Source organism: Diadema antillarum, unplaced genomic scaffold, assembly GCF_040938485.1.
Source record: "Diadema antillarum isolate AM-2024a unplaced genomic scaffold, OU_Dant_1.0 seq00000507_RagTag, whole genome shotgun sequence".
NCBI lineage: Eukaryota > Metazoa > Echinodermata > Echinoidea > Diadematoida > Diadematidae > Diadema > Diadema antillarum.
The window spans coordinates 2,501,822-2,523,783 of NW_027271462.1; the positions used below are offsets into that span (position 1 = coordinate 2,501,822).

General features: G+C 39.9%; 1 protein-coding gene across 1 annotated transcript in view; it reads left to right on the forward strand.

Moving 5' to 3' along the window:
* Positions 1-21,962, forward strand: part of LOC139734050 (A disintegrin and metalloproteinase with thrombospondin motifs 9-like) — a 206,661-nt gene that overhangs the window by 163,478 nt on the left and 21,221 nt on the right. The window contains exons 21-28 of the mRNA XM_071644866.1: positions 492-699; positions 1,693-1,857; positions 2,597-2,761; positions 3,298-3,618; positions 4,598-4,762; positions 5,730-5,948; positions 7,433-7,591; positions 8,708-8,884. Coding sequence (XP_071500967.1) covers positions 492-699; positions 1,693-1,857; positions 2,597-2,761; positions 3,298-3,618; positions 4,598-4,762; positions 5,730-5,948; positions 7,433-7,591; positions 8,708-8,884 — 1,579 coding nt within the window. The remainder of the gene's footprint in view (positions 1-491; positions 700-1,692; positions 1,858-2,596; positions 2,762-3,297; positions 3,619-4,597; positions 4,763-5,729; positions 5,949-7,432; positions 7,592-8,707; positions 8,885-21,962) is intronic.

Here is a 21,962-nt window from a genome sequence, read left to right on the forward strand (position 1 = left end):
ACATAATAATTGGTATTCGTTGTGTGGTGGCAGCACATGTTTTGTGCTCAGTTTAGCCAATGTTAGAAACAGAATTATGCGTGACCTAGGTTGTGACCTCTTGGTAGTTTACATACACAGTCGCAATAACCCTGAGGTCACTGATATTTGCCACTTCAAACTACCAAGGATGAACCTTATTCTGGTTCAAATATACAGTATGTATGTAACTGCAGAATTTAAAAAAAATGAAATGAGTATAAATGTTGGACAGAGATGGAAATTATATCCCGTCATTTCAAATTCAGTGTGTCATAATGACATAGGGTATATGGTTTTCTCGTCAGACCAATGTGTAGCCTATACCATGCAAAGAAGACCCCCTCCCCCCCCCCCCCTTAACCCGTTGACGATGAGTCTTGAGAATACTTTGGCAGGTGCCTATCTAGTGTCTGTCCTCGACGGGTTAAATTTTTTGTGAGCTTTGCATCAAAATATGATATCATTTTCAGGTGGCAGATCAACCGGATGTCAGAGTGCTCAGTGACGTGTGGTCAGGGGTACCAGCAACGGTCTTTTCAGTGTATGAAGAGGAAGAAGAGGGGGGAGTATGTCCGCATCAGTGACCACTACTGCTACTCCAAGCAGCGGCCGGCGGAGACAGTGGGGTGTGAGGTGGAGTGCAGGAACTATCGCTGGGTATACTCTGACTGGTCCCAGGTGAACAAATCTTGTGTTTGTTTGTTTGTTTGTTCATATTGTCTGTTTCATATTCTTTTTACCTCCGCCAAGGGAGGAGGTTATGTTTTCGTTACCGTTGGTTTGTTCGTTCGTTCGTTCATTTGTCCGTGCGCAAAATAACTCTAAAAGCAGTTAACGGATTGGGATGAAACTTGCAGGAAAGGTTTAGAATGACACAAGTACCAAACGATAAACTTTTGGTAGTGATCCGAGAATTTTGGGGGAATTTATGAAGGAATTTTGATATTTTGGCAGGTAGGGTCAATGAACTTGGGAGTTCAGGCTGGGCGTATTTGAGGTTTGCATGCGCGCACTAAAGTGCGTGCCCTAGTTTCTGCTGGGCGAGGCGCGCCGCACGTCTGAGGGTTTATGACGTAACAAAGGCTTCTATATTGGGAAAATCGGGCAATTTTTCAGTGGGTGGAAATCACTGATCTCCATATGGAAGAGCAAGATCATCGATGGAAAGTAACTGCTTGGCGGAGGTCTGCGCTCTCGGAGTGCATTTCTAGTTTTGTCTGTTTCATATTCTTTTGAACACCTGTGATCATACCTATCATCATCTTCACCTAAATCATTTCTATGGGGGATATTTCTTGATGGCTTTCACTACAGTGGATAAATATATGATTTCCACATTCATGAGGTTTGGTACTCTCTATACAATATTTCCATTGGCCCAGAACAAGCATTCACAGGTCTACAGGTCTACTACAGGTCCACAGTCAGAAGAGCTAGTGAGAGGTTTGAAATTCTTGTCATACGTATTATGTCACAACAATGTAAAGATGACCTGATGGATGTAGGATAAGTAATACATTGTAACTCCATGAAGGGCATAATATAGTGTAAACCAAGTGAGGTTCAAGAAGTTCGAAAGTATGCTACCATTTCTTTTTCTTTTGGCATAAACTTGTTAAAATTTGTTCTTCTACAAAATCTTTTACTGACATACCATTCTTTTGCCCACAGTGTTCTGTTTCATGCAACGGTGGTTTTCGATCCCGAAGCAGCACCTGTCGGTACGGACAAGGCTATGTGGTCGCTGACCAGTACTGTGACCAGTCGCTCCGTCATGTAGAGGAGGCTTGCAATGACCAGCCGTGTCCAGAGTGGAAGACTTCGGATTGGAGTGCAGTAAGTCACCTGATACCTTTGCCTTCACATTCCTTCTCCCTTGCCTCTCTCTTTTTTTTCTCTCTCGCCTATTTCTGTTTCTCTCACCTATTTTCTCTCCTTCCAAGTCCTTATCCACTGAGACTCTACCTTCTATTCATCCACAGTTCCAGTCTTGTAATCAATGAAGGCTGTCTGTTTATCTGTGTGTCTGTCCATCTGTCCATCTCTAGAAAATTCATTGTAATCAGATCTGTCCATCAGTCTCTCAGTCTGTCCACACATTTTTCCATTCATCCATCTATCCACAGTATCATGCTAATTGACTAAGGGATCCATGTATGTATCTATCTCTCTGCCTGAGAGTTATTCCCTCTAACTGTCTACAGTGTAGATACAGTGTATGATGGACCATTAAATTCTGTGAACTGTCACAAGAAAACAAACACATGAGTTCTGTGATGGGGCTTTTGTACAATCTCAAATAGCAATTGTTTGTACTGATTTTGATGGTGAATATAATTTCATCTTCTATCTCTATAGTGAGCTGATGATAATGTTAACTACTGATGTGTATTCACTGACGTGCATTTTCTTGAGATGTACTGCAGTGAAATAGCAGAGCTCTCATATTATCATGTGTCCTCTAATCCCATGAATTCACCATCAGAAAAGATATAGGCTGCATATATTCCTGGATATGTTTGGAATTTGGAGCCAACAGCAACAGAAAATTGCATTTTTTTTTCCCATCATGTAGTGCTCTGTGACGTGTGGTGAGGGACAGGAGCACCGTGTTATCTTCTGTTACCAAGGCGATGAGCAAGTGGACAGGGCCGTGTGTGATGCATCCACCCAGCCAGGGGTGACACGCCCCTGTGCACTCCAGAACTGCCCCTACTGGGCCACTGGGCAGTGGAGTCAGGTATGACAGAGTCATTTTAACCCTTCATACGTGTGTAATGTAGCTTCCTGGCTGTTTTTTTTAAATTGCAGGCATTGTATGTATGAAATTATTTCATGTATTTCATGTATCACGATTGCTGTCCCATGTGCAATACCAATGTAGCTTAATGAAAAGAAAAAAAAAACACACTAAAAACCAGCAAATGGTATCATATTCAGTGATTTAGGAAATCAATATTGAGGAGAGTAGAATATACAATGTACTATAAGGCAATGAAGTAACATATCTGTGCAATGAAGTAACATATCTGTACAATGAAGCAGCTAGCTTTCATTCACAAGTGTGATAAGTCCTTGTCTGTTGGGTCTCTTTCAACTGATGATGATACAGCTTTAGTTTTATTTGTGGGGAAAAACAGGAGAAAGTGTATTTTTAGAGGTTGCATGGGTAATTCTCATACATTCTTGATAATGGGGTTGTCACATTTGGAGAAACAAAGTTTAAAAGTAATATGATCTAACTTGATAATCTGCAATTCTCTTCATCTGATACAGTGCTCAGTCACATGTGGCATTGGCTACCAGCTTCGTGCTGTGCAGTGTCGGGAGTACAATGGCCTGTCCCTTGGCGATGAAGAATGCAGCGCCGGATCGAAGCCGATCGACCAGCAGGTGTGTGAGAGGGAGGCGTGTCCGGAACCCACCACCACGCCCCCTCCTACAACCACCACCACCATGGCCCCCACGACCACCAGGCCGCTCCCCAGCAGTGACGAGAGGTCCCAGATTGCCCAGATTATTCTGAGGAATACCGTCGCCCCTCAGACGCAGAAGAGAATATACACCAGTCAATGGAGGACAGGGGCATGGACAACAGTGAGTATCATGTTTGCAGGGCTCAACACTAGGCCTACTCTTTCGTTTGTGTGGCCCATTGGGCCTCTAAAATCTGTAAATCAGAAATTTTCGTAGTTTGAAAGAGAAATGTATTAGAAATGCCCTGAAGTATAGGGAAACATTACAGTCAGTATTGAATCTTGGCATCAATTTTTAGTGGGGGCCCCGGGGCACTGGACCACCCACTGATGCACCACCGATATTGAGCCCTATGTATGGTACGATGCCTCATGACGACAGTGAACTTGCGTCCTGAAACTTCTATGTTTGTATTCTGTATTAGGACTTGTTTTTATGGCTGATATAAAGAAAGCGTTGAATCCTTGAAAACACGCAATTAGGGGACCGACAGTTTTAAGTCCCCTCGAAAGGACTAGGAAATGTGGGTAAAGTGCCTTGCCTGGGGGCACAACCACCGCAGCAAGGGGACTTGAATCAGGGACCTTAGATTTGCAGTCTGCTGTCTTATCCACTGAACCGCGACACCTTCTCCATAGGAGGTTAAAAACGACATTGGTATTAAATAATGTCAAAGATTCTGCTTTACATTGTGATGAAGAAATCCAAGCATGTGGATACATCTCACAAAATGGGCATTTGTGTTTGATGTGTATAAAACTAAAGTAATGTTTCACCAAAAGAAGGATAAAACTTTTTTTTTTTTGTTGTTGTTGTTGTTAAAATCACTCAAGTTGGAATTTTACAGCCCTTTACAGCTCTGATAAACTAAACTGAGAATCTTTGAGGTACTGTTCTCGAAGCTTCTGAGACAACAAATGTGAAAACTATTTACAATCAAGATACGGACGAGTTTCTTGAATGCGAACATTCAGAGTAGAACAGACTGCAACAGTTCCTCTCGTACGTCATGGGTCACTAGAAATTTAGTCAGATAGTGAAAAAAACAAGCGACATTTTGTTTTAAAGATGTAAATTTTCTCTTTGTTCAACCCTTTAGTGTTCTACTACATGTGGCCTTGGCACTCGAGAGAGATACGTGAGTTGCCGTGATGAGAACGAGTACATCAACATGACAGACTGTGACCCCGACCTTCGACCTCCGTCCATTGAAATGTGCGAGCGAAAGGCATGCCCACATTGGAGAACAGGAGACTGGAGAGAGGTGGGCTTTTTTTTTTTTATTATTATAGATTTGATTCATTATCTTGCCTTTCTAAAACTTGTTTATTACTTCCACCAAGGAATGAGATTACATGTAAGTTTTCATCGGCATTTGTTTGTTAGTTTGTTTGTTTGTCTGTGTGCAAAATAACTCAAAAAGTTGTGAACAGATTTGGATGAAACTTACAGGAAAGGTTGAGAATGACACAAGGAAAAGACTTTTGAAATTTGGTATTGATCCAGGAATTTTTATGGATTTCTGGAAGTATTTCGATATTTTGGCAGACTAAAGTACGTGCTCTGCTCAGGCGAGGTGCCATGCAGCTGGAAGCTGATGACATAAAAGGCTTCTATATTGGGAAATCAGGCGATTTTCAGCATGCATTGTGTGTACGAGTGAAAAACCCTGATCTCATTGAGAGATCATGATCAATGGTAGAAATGAGCCATTTGGTGGAGGTCTGTGCTCTTAAAGTGCTTCTCTAGATAAAGAATGCATGCTTATACAGGTGTATTTCAAATAATTTCTATTTGATTCTTAGTAGTATCCACTTCAGAAATAGTATGGGTCAAATGTGGAATATTCATTAGATGTCTTGCAGAAGCCAATATGCCATGAAACATATTTTCCTTCAATTATGTAAAAGTAATCGTCCTTGTCAATAACCTGGTATCTGTGAAATACATGACTGTGTTGTCTTTATGATTAGAAGTCAAGCAATTCTTGCAAGTTTGTTTGTATCAATATCCCATATTCTGCCTGAATCCATTTTCTTTGCTTGAAAGAATAAGTGCATGAACAAATGTATAGAAGCCAGCAGTGTGAATAAAGATAAGAAATATATATATATTTTTGTGTGTGTGTCATAATGTATTTAAGGCAAATCTTACACTGAACATGAATTCGAAATCTTGATAGGGCGTATATATCATAACTATAAGCGTTTATTTTGTGTTCCAACTGACAGTGCCCTGTCACGTGTGGAGGGGGTGTGACAACAAGATACGTGGCATGCATCTACCCTGATGACACCCTGACTTCTAATGCGGAGTGCGACTCCAATTTGAAACCGAGCATAGAGCACACATGCAACACCGAAAGATGTCCACCAAGAGGACGCACTGGCTATATAGATCAGAGTAATCGTTTGAACACTGGCTACTGGCGCACCGGGAGTTGGAGCCCTGTAAGTATAGATTGTTGTGAGGAGAATGATTTGCACTTGTTTTTCAGTATGTGTCTCCCACATCTTGTATAATGAGCATTTCGAGTCTATTAGCAATTAGTAATATGTGTGGTCAGTGTGTGTGTGTACATGTACTAGAGCACTCTTGTATTAACCCGTTCAAGACAGACTAATTTTCCTATAATATGCATATCCCATTCACCCCAGCCCAAGAATACTCGGGACTAGTCTTCAGCGGGTGAAGCACACTGCTTCACAAGAATGAAGAGCACTTGGATTATCTTTGTCGTTATCATTATTTAGATTTCTTGTCTCTAAATTATTAACATTTTCTTTTTTTCAGACAAAAATATTAATTTGAATGTTAAATTTCAGAAAACATTCTCACTCTGTGCAAAAAAAGGATATGCTTTGCCAGTTTGCAAATGAAAGACTCGATATCATTTTATCAATTATCCAATAATTTTGCAATGACTGCCATATTGCAAAGTGAAGTGCAACATCGATAGTTAATTGAATAAAAAATCTGGAATTAAACTCACTCGGTGCGACGTTTTGCCAATTATCAATTGGCTTCTTCGGGTGAATGAAGCTTCTGTTGATTGGATGGCCTATGTATAGTGCGAAATTGTGCAAAGCTAGAGCGCACTGGACCTTGTCCAGCGTGCAAAAGATGGCTTAGAATCTTGCGAATGGCCTGGTCCCACGTGTCTGACAAATTGAAGCAGAGGCCTCCTTTCTTGTTGAATGCGGGTCTTTCCACTCGTTACCAGATGGCTTCCTTAACGCCCCTTTCAAACCATTTGGATTCTCTATCCAGTATGATCACCTCCTTGGTGTTGAAAGAGTGAAAAATATAATAAGGGCTGTTCCATCAACTGGAGCGTCATTCTCCCTTAAGAAGCCAACTGATAATGGTGAAATGTCGCAACAAAGGAGTTTAAAGGTTGTGTACAGTTCTGGTTGAGGTGATGATTTAGCTTTTAACGTTTTGCGAGATATTCAGAAACCACTCTATGAGATGTCAAAGAGCATGCAATTCTGAGGGGTATCAAAAATTTATTTGATGAAAATTTCTTTTGAAATGGCTGAGATATCCCAATACAAGGTGAAACAAAGAGATCCTAATAAAAGGCGTGGCCTGTCGCCTTTTATTATTATTACTTTTTTGGATATCTCAGCCATTTGAAAACCAATTTTCATCAAATAAACGTTGAATCCTTCTTAAAATTACATGCTCTTTCATATTTCATAAGAGGTTTCTCATTATCTCACTTAGGAATGTTCAAAACATGAATCCCCACCTCAACCAGTACTGTACAGTCCCTTTAATTTCAGTTGTTTTTTTTTTTATTCAACTAATTATCGATTTTGTACTTTGACTGGATGAATGAGAAGAATTTACGTCTGAAATGCAAGAATTTGAAAAAAATCGTCCAGTCATGGTGACGATTCTCCTCTCCCAATTCTCTGCCAATCCACAGTGCAGCGCAACATGCGGACAAGGGGTGAGGCGGAGGAGGGTGGAATGCCATGACGACCACTCTTCCACGCCGTCCTGCGGGAGGACCTCCAGGCCTGCCAACACGGAGCCGTGCGACCTGTCTCCGTGCCCGTCGTGGGACTACGGGGAGTGGGGCCAAGTGAGTATACCATCACAATCTAACACCAACTTCTGGATAGCTACATGTCCCAGAACTTTCCCCTAGGGAAGAGAGAAGACTGGAAAAAAAAATCTGGGATGATCGAGTTGGCATGGAAGGAAGCACTGTACCAAAATTGACTTCAGTTTTGATGGAATGTACCCGTACATGTGTACTTTCTGTATCTGAGCTTTTTTGTTGTTGCTGTTGTCTCATGTTTTTTTTTACAATTTCAAATATTTCATTCGATTTTATATGATTTCATTACTTCCATTTGCAACTCTTTTAGGTTGCTGCAACTTCTTCATGATGTAGTAACAATAATATGTAATTTTGCAATCACCCCAAGTTCACAATGGCTACTTCCTTGACAGCGTTTTGAATGTGGATAAAGATTATGATGATGTTGTTCAGTAGAGTAATGATCATAGTAGTGATATCATTATGATGATGAAAATTGTGATGATTTTTAAAATAATGAATGAAAAAATTGTATACGGTACTTGTCGATGTGCTCTGTTGTTGAAGGAAAGTACAGTGACTTCTACAACTAACAATTACTATGAATTCAAAGGGGCGCAGACAGAAGTCATGAATGGGCATGTTGTCACTGGTCATTATCCATTATCCAAATAGTTCCGTTTCCAACAGTGACTTGACTCAGGCAACCCATTCCTGCCATCTCCAAGATTGATCAGGTAGTCTATTCCACAGCTCTGCAGAGACCTCTTGAACAGGACAAGTTTGAACTGACTTTGGGTGACATTGGTGTTGGGTTCAGACTCTGGGATTGCACTACTGTACTCCAGTTCTAAGATAGCAGCCCCCCATCAAACAAATCTGGCTCACCAAGTATGCCGAGCTCTGATAAGGAGTAGACGCAGAAGTAATCAGCCGTGTTGATTAATGCTTTGCCTCTTAGATAAAGTAATTCCAATCGAGTTTACACAGGAAATATCTAGTTGCTGTAAGCATCGAGTTAAAAGATGTGTGTGATGTCATAATAGGGTATGGCGTCATTCCATTAAATCTTGAAATCCAGGAGACAAACTGATCAGGGCACCGTTGACTTACATCTGTCCTTATGTTTTTATCGTGTCTTATCTTGCTGGACAGTGCTCTGTGTCGTGCGGAGGTGGGACCAAGTCGCGGGTGGTAAAGTGCAGGCAGCGAAACGGGGTGACGTTATCGGATAGCAGCTGTGACATCAACGCCAAGCCGGCAGACACCACGGGGTGCAACGAGAGGGCATGCCCCAGGCCAACCTTCTGGATGAAAGGAGAATGGTCAACGGTAAAATGAGACTTGTATTCATTTTTTGCTCTCACCCTATCTTCATTTTTCTTTCTCTCATATCTCATTTTATTCTTTGTGGAGGTGGTCTTTTTCCTTGCACTGTGCTGTGTGCTTATGTGTATGTAGCTGTGACATCTGTCCTTCAAAGGTTGACACTTTTTTGTTGCTTGTTTGCTCTTCTTTAGGTTGAGGTTTAGCATTAAGGAACAAAATAGGGGGGCTTAACTTCATGTAAAATAGGTTATGAAATTTTCTCTTTTTTTTTAAACGTAGAGTATTGATTTTCTCTTTATTATTTGGAACACAAAAAGATAACAAGACAATGAAAGACAGCCAAAGAGTTATTTGAAAGTTCTTCAGTTTTTATTTACTTAATGTTTACTTTGAAACTGGCCTCTCAAAGGATGTCTCTGTGACAGATAATGATTAAGGTTTGTAGCCATTTAAGAGTCAGAAGAGTGTCAAGCAAGGTTTTTGTAGGCTAATTTCCAGTTTTTTCCTTCTTGTACACCGACATACAATGGACATTCATAAATAAAAATGTCTTTGTCACATAGATTTATTTCTATTGTGCAGCTTCAGTATATTTTCAATCACAGCAAAAAAGTCCATGCATGATAAAGATTTGGATTTTCTTCTTTTTTTTTAATACTGTTTTTATCCAGATGTTACACTAGCGTGCAATTTAGTCATCGAGGATTTGTTGTTGTTGTTGTTGTTGTGCGTGTGTGTTAGGGTGTGTCTGTATGTGGATTTGTGTGTTTGTTTGTATCAAAGATGTGCAGTTGCTAATTGAGTAGTACAGTGCAAACTTGCTCTTAAAGATATCTGATAGACAGAACAATTGACTTTATTCCCAGTGACATAAATTCCTATTGTGCTGGTGACTTTAATAACAAAATACTTTAAACAAGATTTACCAGTCCCATCAACAAGGACCTTTTCGTAACATGTATCCACTGTACTGCTGGTGTGCTAAAGATGCAATTTTCCCTTCCAGAGATCTAGGTATCATTGATTGCACATGGCTGCCATGATGCGGAAGAGTGGATCAACTACTCCGGAGTTCCCCATTTGTAGACAAGGGATGTAGATATACAGACAAAAAGTGGTGATGAAACGACCAGAGATCAACAACCCGGCACCCGACTGCATCGTGGAAGCTAGGCAGATGACAGAAACGTAGGAAGTACATTATTGTGATCTTTTGTGAGCATGACGAACAGAACACAGAGGATGTGCACAAAGAATTCATTGATATCAAGGCAGCATTGAGGGATAGTGCGCTGTAGGATTGCATACGTCTATGGGAAATGAGCCAATTACTTCAAAGCAACACTTTCGACAGCTTTGAACAGGAATACCATGCACATCATGCATGTGTACAACCACCTCCTACTGGATATAGTGCTTCTCTTTTTGCAGCAACTGGCAATATTGTTCTGGATGTGTATCTTCGACAAAGACAAGGAAGTTACATCGCATGCTGTTCTTGCTCCGACAGAGGAGACATCTAAACAGACACAATATAATGCACAATCTTAAATGCCGTCCGCAGGAGGAGAACATTACTGATCTCTTTACTGTTCAGTCAATGCAACAACTACCAGGAGGCTCGAGTGCGTCTTCGTCTCATGGGATGCAACGTGGATGTGGGAGAGAATGGTTTCCATGGCAACTTTCAGAGATGAAAGAGACACTGCTTCAAGTGATGCTACCACCAATAATTTAGCCGTTGAGATTCGGTTGCAAAGGTGCACACCGTCGACATTTTGTGTTATTGTTAACCTATTCACTGTATCTCAATTTGGTAAAACCGAACAAGAATTTACCAGAGTATATTCGTGATATGTTCCATATGTTCTTATGATGCACTGATGTGGTTGTACTGACAATACCTCAGATGCTATGAATGGCTGTCACATGACTTTACACTCAGTTACCTGATATTTGTCTATTGAATGGACGTTGTCTTCTCTGCTGTTTAGCTTACTGTAATCAGATGTCGCATGTCACCGTGGAAACAGGTCATTTCTGTCAATGCATGCTTCTGCATTTTTCCTCCAAAATGGTTTGGAGGTGACCGCCAGAGCAAGCTTGATGTTTTTCAGCACTATTCTTGAGCACTTTTGCTTCAATGTAATGTTTTAAGTGATATTTCATTTGTGTGCATTTGACTGAATCTTTCAGGAACCGTCTCATTTTGATACCTCATGATACACTAGATTCACTATGCTGACATTCTTCACACCTCACACTTTGCTCAATTTTCATTCTGTTTACACCACCAAGCATCTTTTTTTTTTTCTTGGTCAGGTGAAATTCTCTAGGCTGCATTGTCATTGACTAGAAATGGCCATGCACAATTTGTGTAGGCCTTTGCGTGATTCTCTTCAAATCAAGTTTCCATGTTCAACCAGAGGGGAATACAGAAAAATGAAAGAGATGAGAGTCATCTTTACCAGACTTGTATGTGTTTCTCTTTGTGAAAAGTGCAATGTGCAAAAGAAAATAGCATGAATAGCTCGACATCATCAACTTCGTACCTCCTGTATTTAGACAACTGCGAAATGCAGCCTTGTTGTGAAACATAAAAACTTCACTGTGTATGTGTGTTCAAGGCACTTTCAAACCCACTCAGACCTTTTACGAGTAGTGTGCTTTCAAATCACTCACGAGAAAGTCGCAGGCATTGGTGTAGTGGTTATGGTTTGAGTTTGAAACTATGCTCTTCCTGTTGTATCAAGGTAAAGATGCCAAAGCATGTGATATGAAAAATACCTTTGTAGTGTTGGAAGAAAGAAGGCACAAGTATGCATTGGCTATTCGATATTCAGGTCATTTTTGGATAAAACTTGGGTTCTGAGCACTTTTTGCTAGTCTCACTTTAAACAAGCATACTTGTTTTTCCTTCTTCTTTTTTTCAACTAGAAGTATATCTTGACTTGAAAATAAGCCAGTTCGGGGTTAGCTCATGGGCACATGGGTACACATGACCTTTATTCTTTCTCAGTTTGCCAGGCACTCCATTAGTTTCAAGCGACAGAAGGCATAAGCTTGCCCAATGTAACAATTTATGGAATTCATCATGCAGTCAGGTTCAAACAAAGGATGAAGTTGTGAAGAACAGGTGACCAGACTGATCCGCAATAATTAGCACTCTGGAAAGCATCCATTTCATTAGTTTGCAATGAATGTACATTATGTATTAACAATCTTTTTCTGTTGATAGTGTTAAATACCGCTTTTGCTGTCAGGTGGATGTGCTGGCAAGCACCACTTATAAGGATCACTTGAATAATCATTACATTGCAGATGCTTATCTCAGTGAATTTAACAACCAACATGCTCTGCTGGTACAGGTGACCTTTTTCTGCTCATGCTCAAAGTGGAACCCCGAACTGGCTTATACTTCCAACAGCACAGGAGGGTTTTACACAAGCATCGTTGTACACTGTTGGCTGAGTGGTTCGTGAAGGTGAATGGACTACTATCTCGAAGCTGAAGACAATTCTTATTTATCCGTTATCATGACATGTATCGTAGTTCTGTCCGTAGAGGGTTGAATTTTGACAAGTAATGGAAGGTGTGTTGGGCAAAGTTCTGTTTTCGTAGATATCGAAACATGGTAAGGACATGTGTTTGAGAAAATGTTTCTGACAATTTGAATGACTAGGCAGTCAACAGGCTGATGAGAAAATTCTTGCTTGGTCGAACGGAACTTCACTGTGAGTCTTAGTTCTGTTGCATTATGCGTGTGTGTGAGAATGTAAGTTTTAAGTTATGTACAATGTATTCATCTTTCTTGGTCAATCATCTTCTTTAAGTGCTTATGCTGCATGGAATAACTGTATGTTCACTGAAGATTTCTACCTCTCTCATAGTCATATCTACTATATTGCACACCAGGACAAACGATGAAGTACAATGGAATACATTCATATTGTATGCCTAGTGCTTGTGAATTGAATGGATGACAATATAAAAACTATGTAAACTAGGTAAAGGCATTTTTTTTTCAAATTAATGGACTGATTTTCTCTTTTTTTAATAACCAGTTCTGTTTGTTTTGTAGCAATGATGGTATGCTTAGAATCCTAGAGGTTTGCAAATAGGTTTCTTTACCACACTGTGTCCTGCAGTGTTTTGATGGGACTGAAGAGGAATAGCGCCATCTATTGACCACAAATGACGAGTGCATGCTATCCCAGCCAATATGTCTGTGTTTTAGTTGCAGATGCTGGATGTTATATTGAATGTAATTGGCTTTTGAGTATCAGAATGGAAATGAAACATGAATTATATAGGCACATTACAAATTAATAGTCACAGATTTTTTTTTTTTTTCAGAATTTTCTTCTGTTGGCAGCAGTTTTGACAGTTTAGTGAAGTTAGAGTGAAATTCTCTGCATGTTTAGATGAGACTTTGTGGTGCTAACATGTTACAACATTGCTGCCCATGAAATATACCTACAAGCATACAATAGGAAATCACTCTTGTTAGTGGAGGTGCCATTGTGGTAAATTTGCATGCTAAGTGGCTAACATCTTAAATAAATTATATTGCAAAAAAAAAAAAAAAAGAGGGAGAGAGATGATAGATAATCTATAAGCATGTTGTAAAGTATACTGTAAAAGTCAGAGTGTTTACCAAATGATGTTGTTGTTTTTTGTGAGATGTAGTTTCAAGAAAGAGAATGGAGGTAGAGAGCAGGTTTTTACAGGAGCATTGATGTTATTAAATGTATGAACTTTGACCAAAAGAGAGAGTAGACTGTATTCACGAGGTGAGACATTTATTACCTTGAAATAAGTATTCAAGATTAATTATGTATTCAGAGTTACAGTATGTCATGTTTTTACCATATTTTAGATAGAACAATATCAAAGGAAGAGTAGAGTGATCATATTCATATGCATTTTATATCTTAGATTTTTTAAACCTCCAATCTATGCAAGGACCAGACCAGTATTAGTGTATTCTCATTTGAGAGCAATATTTCACTCACACAGGTACCAGTATTATCAAACCTGTTATATACTAGTGTATAAGTCCACCTTTATATACCCTCCTTGTTTAACAGTGTGCTGGATTTTCTGCACTCACCCTTTATTAGTAGAGGAAGTTTGTTAATTTGCAACAGTTCACCCCCACCTCTTTCAAAATATTGTAAATCCAAGCGGGATAAAGCATAAATGAGTCTCCAGTATAATACAGCGCATGAATTTCCTACCTTTGGATATTTTGATAGCTTTGAATGTCGGTTCACAGTTTGCGCTGCTCAGTACAAATGTTTGTATATGTGGTCACTATGTGGGATTAGGAGTTGCAATCAATTTGGTAGATGATTTATTCACTCTTTTACTTGTAAATACTTTGCTTGGAGTTGTAATGTTGGATCAAATTTTCTAGGACAATTAAGAATGTATATTATTGTTTTAGTACTTACTGATAGTTTCTTAAAAACAGGCATATTTAAGTTAGCCAATGTAGAATGCATTTACCCCTTCAATAATGATATACTGTCCAATTACTTTTGCCTCCTCAGTAGATGTAGTTTTTGAATCATATGAACTTTTAAAGTGACATACCACTGCCAATCCCACCCTCCCCCCCCCCCCCCACATAAAAGGAAAAACACACACACAAAGACTACAGCTAAAAGTTCTCAGTTACAGGTGTGGAAAGAGCTTACTGGAGTTATTCTAAAGGGGGAAGAAAACTGTGCAAAGAAAATAAAAAAAAAAAAATGGCGGGGGGGGGGAAGGGAATTTAAGAGCCTTGTATACTAGCAGCATGCATATTCCCTTGTACTTACTGACAAGAGTGGACTATTCAAAATCTTTTGAAGTCTGAAAAAGCCCTCAATATGGATCATTCCTTGTTCTTCCATAAATTGGTGATATATAAATTTGTGTTAATATGCACTACTCTTGTAAAGGGAGGGCCTTGTTATTGGTGATTGCCACTGGTCGAATCAGAGTTCATCTTTTTCACTCCTAAATTCTGCTCCCCCCCCCCAAAAAAAAAAAAGCCCAAACAAACAAAACAAAACTAAAACCTTGTATGACGTCAGCTCAATGTCTGTATCTCGCATCATTGATGATGGCGGTAAGATGAGAAGGCACGGAAGAAATCCAACTCCTCCAGAAGTATGTGGTGAATGTATCAATGGAATGAGGTTCCCTGTGTCCTAAAGGCTTAAATTGCAGCAGACTATGGTAGCCATGGTTACCAAGATACACAATGCACCCAGCAATGACTTAGTGATGGAACAGCATCAAATGTATGCCAATCCAGACTTAAATTTCACTGGCTAAATCAACTTGAACCTACCCAAAATGTGCAAATCATCATTTGAGAGTTTTGTTGTTGTATTTTTTTTAAAGAAGAGAAGAAATTATGAGCTTATTGCTACAAAAATGGAAATTTGTTTGTCATGAGTGTCACAACACTAAAGAATCTTGTCCCAGTCTGTGATCATTTTGAACCATGAAAATTAGAATCTTGTCGAGGTGTCTTGGTGATGATTGAAGCCTTGAAAGAAGATGAAAGAAAATCTGATTTACATTTGGTTTCATTTCTTATCGTCAAACTAGGAACATAGACTTCAATGAAATGTGATATATGCCTGATGAGGTGTGTGATTGCTATCCACTGATAAGATCTTGTTGACCACATGGAAAAGCTTACTTGTGCACAAACACACATACATAAAAGGCTAGTCTTATTTTTTTCTTCTTCTTCTTCTTTTTGACATCAGGGTTCACTGAACTGCAGAGAGGGAAATATTGTGACTGATTAGGAGTAGGAACTTAGCGGGATTGTATTTTCCGGGCCTTTAGAAAGGCTAGACTGTTATTTATAGTTTTCCAGTAGGCATGGGTTAGTTTCTTGACTTACAAATCAGAAATTAATCTTACCAAGGCAGCTTGGATATATGGGTCGAAGTGGACAGAGAAATAAGGTGAAATGCACAATGTGACATATTGTGCAAGCTCAGAGAAATGCCCCAGAAATATTACCGGACTCAGCGGAGTGCCAATGACACTAGTTAGTATGGATTCCTGCTCACTAGATGTGCTGGTACTTGGTCAAAATTTCTAAGGCCAATAAATTACTAAGGCTTGCCTGAAATGGGCGACGCTTTGTGTTAACGATCTATGAGAACTGACACAAGAAATTGAATAATACAAAATTATTTTGTGGAATAGTTTCGCCAAACTTTCCCTGTTAGCATTTCGAGGATAGAGTCTGCATTCTTTCTTCTCCCGATTAATAGTGGACTTGGGAAGAAAACTGAGAGAACTGTGTGATTTATATTGAAGACATACAGCAAAAGCAGCACACACAATGTAGGTAAAGCCTTGTTGGTGCCTTTTTGTAATACATTTCTCATTGATTATCCTCCAGTGTGAAAAAAAATCATGGTTGAACTTGAATAGTAATTATGTTCTGATCAATGCATACTATGATGATAGTGATCAATTCATAGGTTTATGTACACAGGTAGTGAAAATGCAATGTCTTAGATATATGCCCTATACTTTTGACCCTGATTTTGACCCTAATTCTGATAGCAGTAGCAGAAAAGAATTTGTGCTCTCACTAACTAGAATGATTAATATGCTATGAAGAATATATTTATCAGATTTTTTTTTGTGTGTAATACCACAATGTTGTTTTTATCATTATAATGCCACTGTAGAGACAGTAGAGATGTTTTGGTGGCTGCATTTAACTTGAATTTCCTCATTTGTATTATACTTGTGCCACACTGTATGTTGCACTTATGCATCGATAGATTATGTACATTGGTATTGTGCTTCCATTTGTTATGAACTAGTGGTGTACAGATGTAAATACATAGACTTAAGCTTTTTAATTGTTGTTATTTATTTGAGGAGATATGAAGGCATTATGAGACAATTATTATGCACCATGATAGGAGCTGAAGATATTTTGTATGTTATGAAAGACAGTGGCTTGTAATTCGAGGTTTTCAGACTAGAAATATGACATGTATTCCACCAGACTGTGTATATATCCTGAAACAATGGCAATGGTGATATGATATTATTGTAGATACTGTGGCAAATGAGTAGAGCAGTCTTGAGTCTGTTGGTATAAGTTGGAATTGGTTGTGTAGTCTTATCTCAAGCTATATGTTGTATAATCATGACAATGGCAATTGGCAGTGGTGGGGGATTTGCTACAAAGGCATCTTGCAAAAGTAGTTTTCTTAGCAGAGCTCCCTCATAGATGTGATCCTAACTTCTTGTATTGTACAATCCTGATATATTACAAAATTGCTGCCAGATTCTGTCTTGTAAGACTAACTCATGAACCTTGGCCAGTATAAATGTTGTGCCAGCAAGTGTGAGGTAGCCACATATTGTTTGAATAGAAAAAGACAAGAGCAAAAACAACCAAGCAAACAAAAAGAAAAAGAAAAAGTTATGGCAAGAGTCCAGCTGTGCTGTAGCCCTTGAAAAGACCCTGGTCGGCACAGGCCAAAGCCAGCGGCAAGTTCAGGGCTGTAAAGGGAGAGAGACGTTTGTGGTGGTGCGGGGTAGTAAGTGAGTCGATCAGTTTGCCGCAGCCATGGGGGCCCTTGTAGTTTTTGTAATCAGAGCCCCGTCCCAGGGGGTCCTGGGGGGAACCGACATGGTCTCTGATTGATGGCTTGCCTGGAACCGTGGCGAGGGTACAACCAGCCACTCCCCCCCCCCCCCCCAAAGCCCTTAGCTTGGCTGAGTGGCTAGCAGACGGCATGACGTGAACAACCCTACTGTCAAATCACAGCATCTGTCGTGTGTGGCTCCTCCCGCTCTGGCGGGCTCAGGGGCTGCACAGCCTGTCCACTTTTTTAAAATTCAAAATTGATGACCTTTGAACTATGCAAATGAGAGCATTATCAGATTACATGGTAATTAATCATTGGTCGGCATCCACCCAGGTCTCCACCCACTTTGGGGGCAAGTCATCTGGGTTGCCATCGCAATGGGTAGACAGTGTCGATCATTGGTCAACAGTACCAGTCGGCTCAACCCTCCTAATTCACTATGCATGCATGCTAATGACAATTTTTTTTTCATTCAGTTTTATTCTGAGAATACCTTTTCCTCCCTACACATGGTTCCACACGAGGGAAAATAGAAAACTAGGAAGAACATGTGGAGAAACCCAATTTTCTGAGCACCCTCCTATCGTAGATGAAAAGCTCGGCGCAAACCTTAAAAGTGAGGCTAAGTCCATCGCCGTCGCACTTTTCTTGATTCCTATTAAGGCTAACCATCAGACAGACAGCTTTGAATGGCAGAAAATGTCTTGACAAGCATGGGATGGGACCTATATAGAGGCCTGCTTAGGTAAGTCCATCTCTGCTCCTGCCCTAGCCTGGGGGCGGCTGCAGTCGTAGTATGACACTTCCTCCGTTTGTGTCCTTTTCTTGCCCTGGAATGTTTCGAGACGTTCCTTGAATGGTGTGATTTCATCAAGCCTAGAGAAATGCATCTGTATGTTGATGTTTTTTTCTCTGTAATTAAGTTAAGGTTCCTCCATCAAGATATATTTGGCCAGCTCAATTAGAATTAAATGAATGTGCATTTACTGATACAATAAAAAAAATGTCCCTGTATGTCGTAGCTCTGTATTAATCTCATATGAGATTGCACCATTCCCGATGCAGGGTCCAACCCACTTGCTGGTAATTTCTTTGACGAGTTCCGAGTCGTTTCAGATGACCTCTCCAAAGGCCGGGTGAAAACCTGTCCAAGTCGATAGAGAACCCAATGAAAGGCCATCTTTGCAGACAGCTTGACCCACATGGGTTCACCGGTTCTCAGAATCAAAGCATGCTAGTCAGAGAGAGGCAGTGTAGACAAACATGACAGGGGCAGTCGGGCATTGATCGCATGATGTCTGCGATGAAGAAATTGTTCCTTCAGTTTGGATAGGAATTCACTAAAGTTATGTTAAAATCATTCTCCCTGCCCCTTTCTCTCTGTTTTAGTTAGCAGTATCCCCCTCCCCTATAAGTTGATACAAGCAAGGGAGATTCATCCTCCATGGTACAACATATAGAAATTATGAGTTGGGTAAAAACAGGTGTGACGAGCCCTTTCTATTTTCGCACTCAGGTGGTCAGAAGGGGCATTTGCTAGTCACTTCATAGTGAAACCAAAAACCATGCATGCACACTCTGACAGCTGCCAATGTGATTCATGTTTGCAGGAGAAATTTGATAAAAAAGTAGTGGTCAAATTGCTCCTAAGGCAACAGAATGGAAAATATGATGATATTTACACGATACTTTTATAGCGTTACTGGTATAATTCAAAGCTCTACAAGAGTTGCTGTCCCAGCAGATTTTATGTCAAAGGTTAGGATCAGAGCAACATGTCACATGACAAAGTATGAATTAGGAAGAAAGATACAAGGGGAAAAAATCACCAAGATGTCCTTCAGATAATAGAAAGAATAAGAATCTGGTTGAATTGCATACTTGAATAGGGTGCCAGTTGATGACGCATGCCATGTTTAACCCCGTCATAGACTAATCGCCAGTATTCTCGAGCTGGGGTGAATGGGAAATGCGTGTTATTCTATCGAAAAATGACTCCATCCTCAGTGGGTTAAGATGGAAGACTCAAGAAGTCTTGAGATTGGAGTAACATCTTATCAATTAAGATATGTCAATGAAGTAAAACGACCATAGAATACCCTTTAAAAAAGAAGGATATTGAAAAGGAAACTGATTTTGACCATAATTACAACTTCTTAAAAGTTCAAGAGACCAAATTTGTATTTCATTGTGACTCGTGGTCACAAGCACAATTGAGAAGCTGTCTAATAAAAACCAGACAGATACTTGGCATTACTGAAGCCTGTGTAAAAGTTTTGATGCACTGAAATTTAACTGACGTCCATCTTGGTTTTCGATTGATTCATGCGCCTGGTCCTTCCCAGTAGCTTGTATTGTATAGAACCTATAATTTTTCTTTTAATCTGTTGCAGTGAAACTCTACAATATTTTCCTCATTTGTTTCCTCAAGCTTAAATATTCTTTTAAATTACAGCCATACATTGCGCTAGGGTGCTGCTGTAAAACTTGATCAAGCAAGAACGTTGAAAGCGGCACTGCCAGCATTTGTTAATATTGTCTTACAGCGTGTGCAGATAAGTCAGTTATCAATCAGGCACATGTAAGTTTGCTGAGACATTACGGGACTGGATTTCAAGAAAAAAAAAATTAAAGGGGGTGGGGACAGACAAATGTCTTTAGATGGGAGGGTGAAAAGAGACAGGCTGTGATTAGAGGCAGCTCTCATCACGTTTTGCCCTGTGTATTTATGGTTTGTATTCCCAGACATCACAACGTTTGTCTGATTTGTGTCTGCCCGGTATTTGCACTCAGGATGAGTGGGAAACTCAGGACATTACCCCACCCCCACCCCTGTTCACATCGGAATCCCAAGATCGCTTCTCACATTCCAGAATTTCATGGAAGAGGGGGTCGTGTTTGGTACAGAATTTCACAGAAATGTATCAAATGACTTTTTTTTTTTTTTTTTTTTTGATATACCGGAAGCAATACTAGCCAATCAGCAGTGTCTCTCAGATTCAGCATTGTGCAACTTTAGACGAGTTCTTTTCTTCTTTTTTTTCTTTAGTTGATATTGAATCAGTGATCATTGATAATGATTTTTTGTAGTCCTGAGCATTGTAATGGTCTTCAAGAATTAGTTTTGGTGCACTTGTATGATCATTTACTGGGATTGAAATCATGTCTTTTTAAAACAAAAAAATCTGAAATGGACAGATACTGTGAGTTCTGCCAACTTCAGAATTTCATTTTTATTCATTTTAGTTCTTTCATTTTGGAGGGTAATGTGTTTGTGGCTCCTTGTTACTGTGAAAGGGGAAGGTTTCCAATGTTTCACCCTGACATTGAGCAATAGTGTGGCTGAGAAAGAGGTGCATGCCTTGAACAGGAGGGCGTGGTCTGAAATAGGGATGCAGTTTCCATGCCAACCACTTCTGTGTGGCCAGACTTGATTTATACTTCGAGCATCTTCTAGTTCTGTGAAAAGTTTCAGTCTTTTCAAACTCCCCATGGCTACGCTATCTTAAGCAACAAAATACATCCAAAATGGCAATTTTGTAATGAAGTCACGAGACTTTTCCTCTAGGTGCATATTTCTGTTACCTTTACTTCTTGTAGGATGCTTCAGAATAATTGTTTCAAGCATCAGCTTCTGTATAACTCGGTGAAGTGTAAAAATTGACAGCATGCCTGTTTTGTGTGTGTTTGTGCATGTTTTCTTTTTCTTTTGTTTTTCCTTGGGAGGTGTTGTTGTTGTTGGTTTTTACACTTTTCAATGTCTCTGTGGGTGATAGAAACATTCCTCCCCCCCCCCATTCCGAGCATGTTAACCACAACTTCAATGGGTGAAGGTAGATACGTTTGAAACTTGGTGAAGACACGTTTGTGTGTGGTGTGCGGAGTATCTCGTCGGCATCAGGCGTGCATTGGATGTGAAGTTTAGCTGTCTGCAGTTTTGGAGGGAAGATTTATCTCCCGGGACAATTGCCCCAGATATTGAAGCAAGCATTCCACTCCAGTCTCACTCAATTCCTCTCCCATCCATTCCCCGTGTCAAAAGACGACTTCACCTCCAACTCTGCTATGCTATCTCTCTCCCAAGCATTCTCCATCTGACTCTTGTCAATATTCTATGTTTCTCTCTTGTCTGTTATGCACCTGTCCATCTGTTTCATTCCCGTTCTCGGTCTATCATATCAATCTCTTTTTTTTTCTGTGTGAATATGTGTCTATATGTGTAGTTTATCTCTCACCATCCTACTTGCATTGTATCTATCAATCTGGTCATCTGTCCATCTATCGTGTCTTTCTCGCAGGATGTCTGTTCATTTGTCTTCTTTCTTTCTATCTATCTGTTTATCTATCTATTTACAGTTGAACCTCTCTTATCCGGCCTCCCTTTATCCGGATCTCTCTATTATACGGACGCAATCTCGCCGTGATTTTTTTTTAAATAATTATGGGAG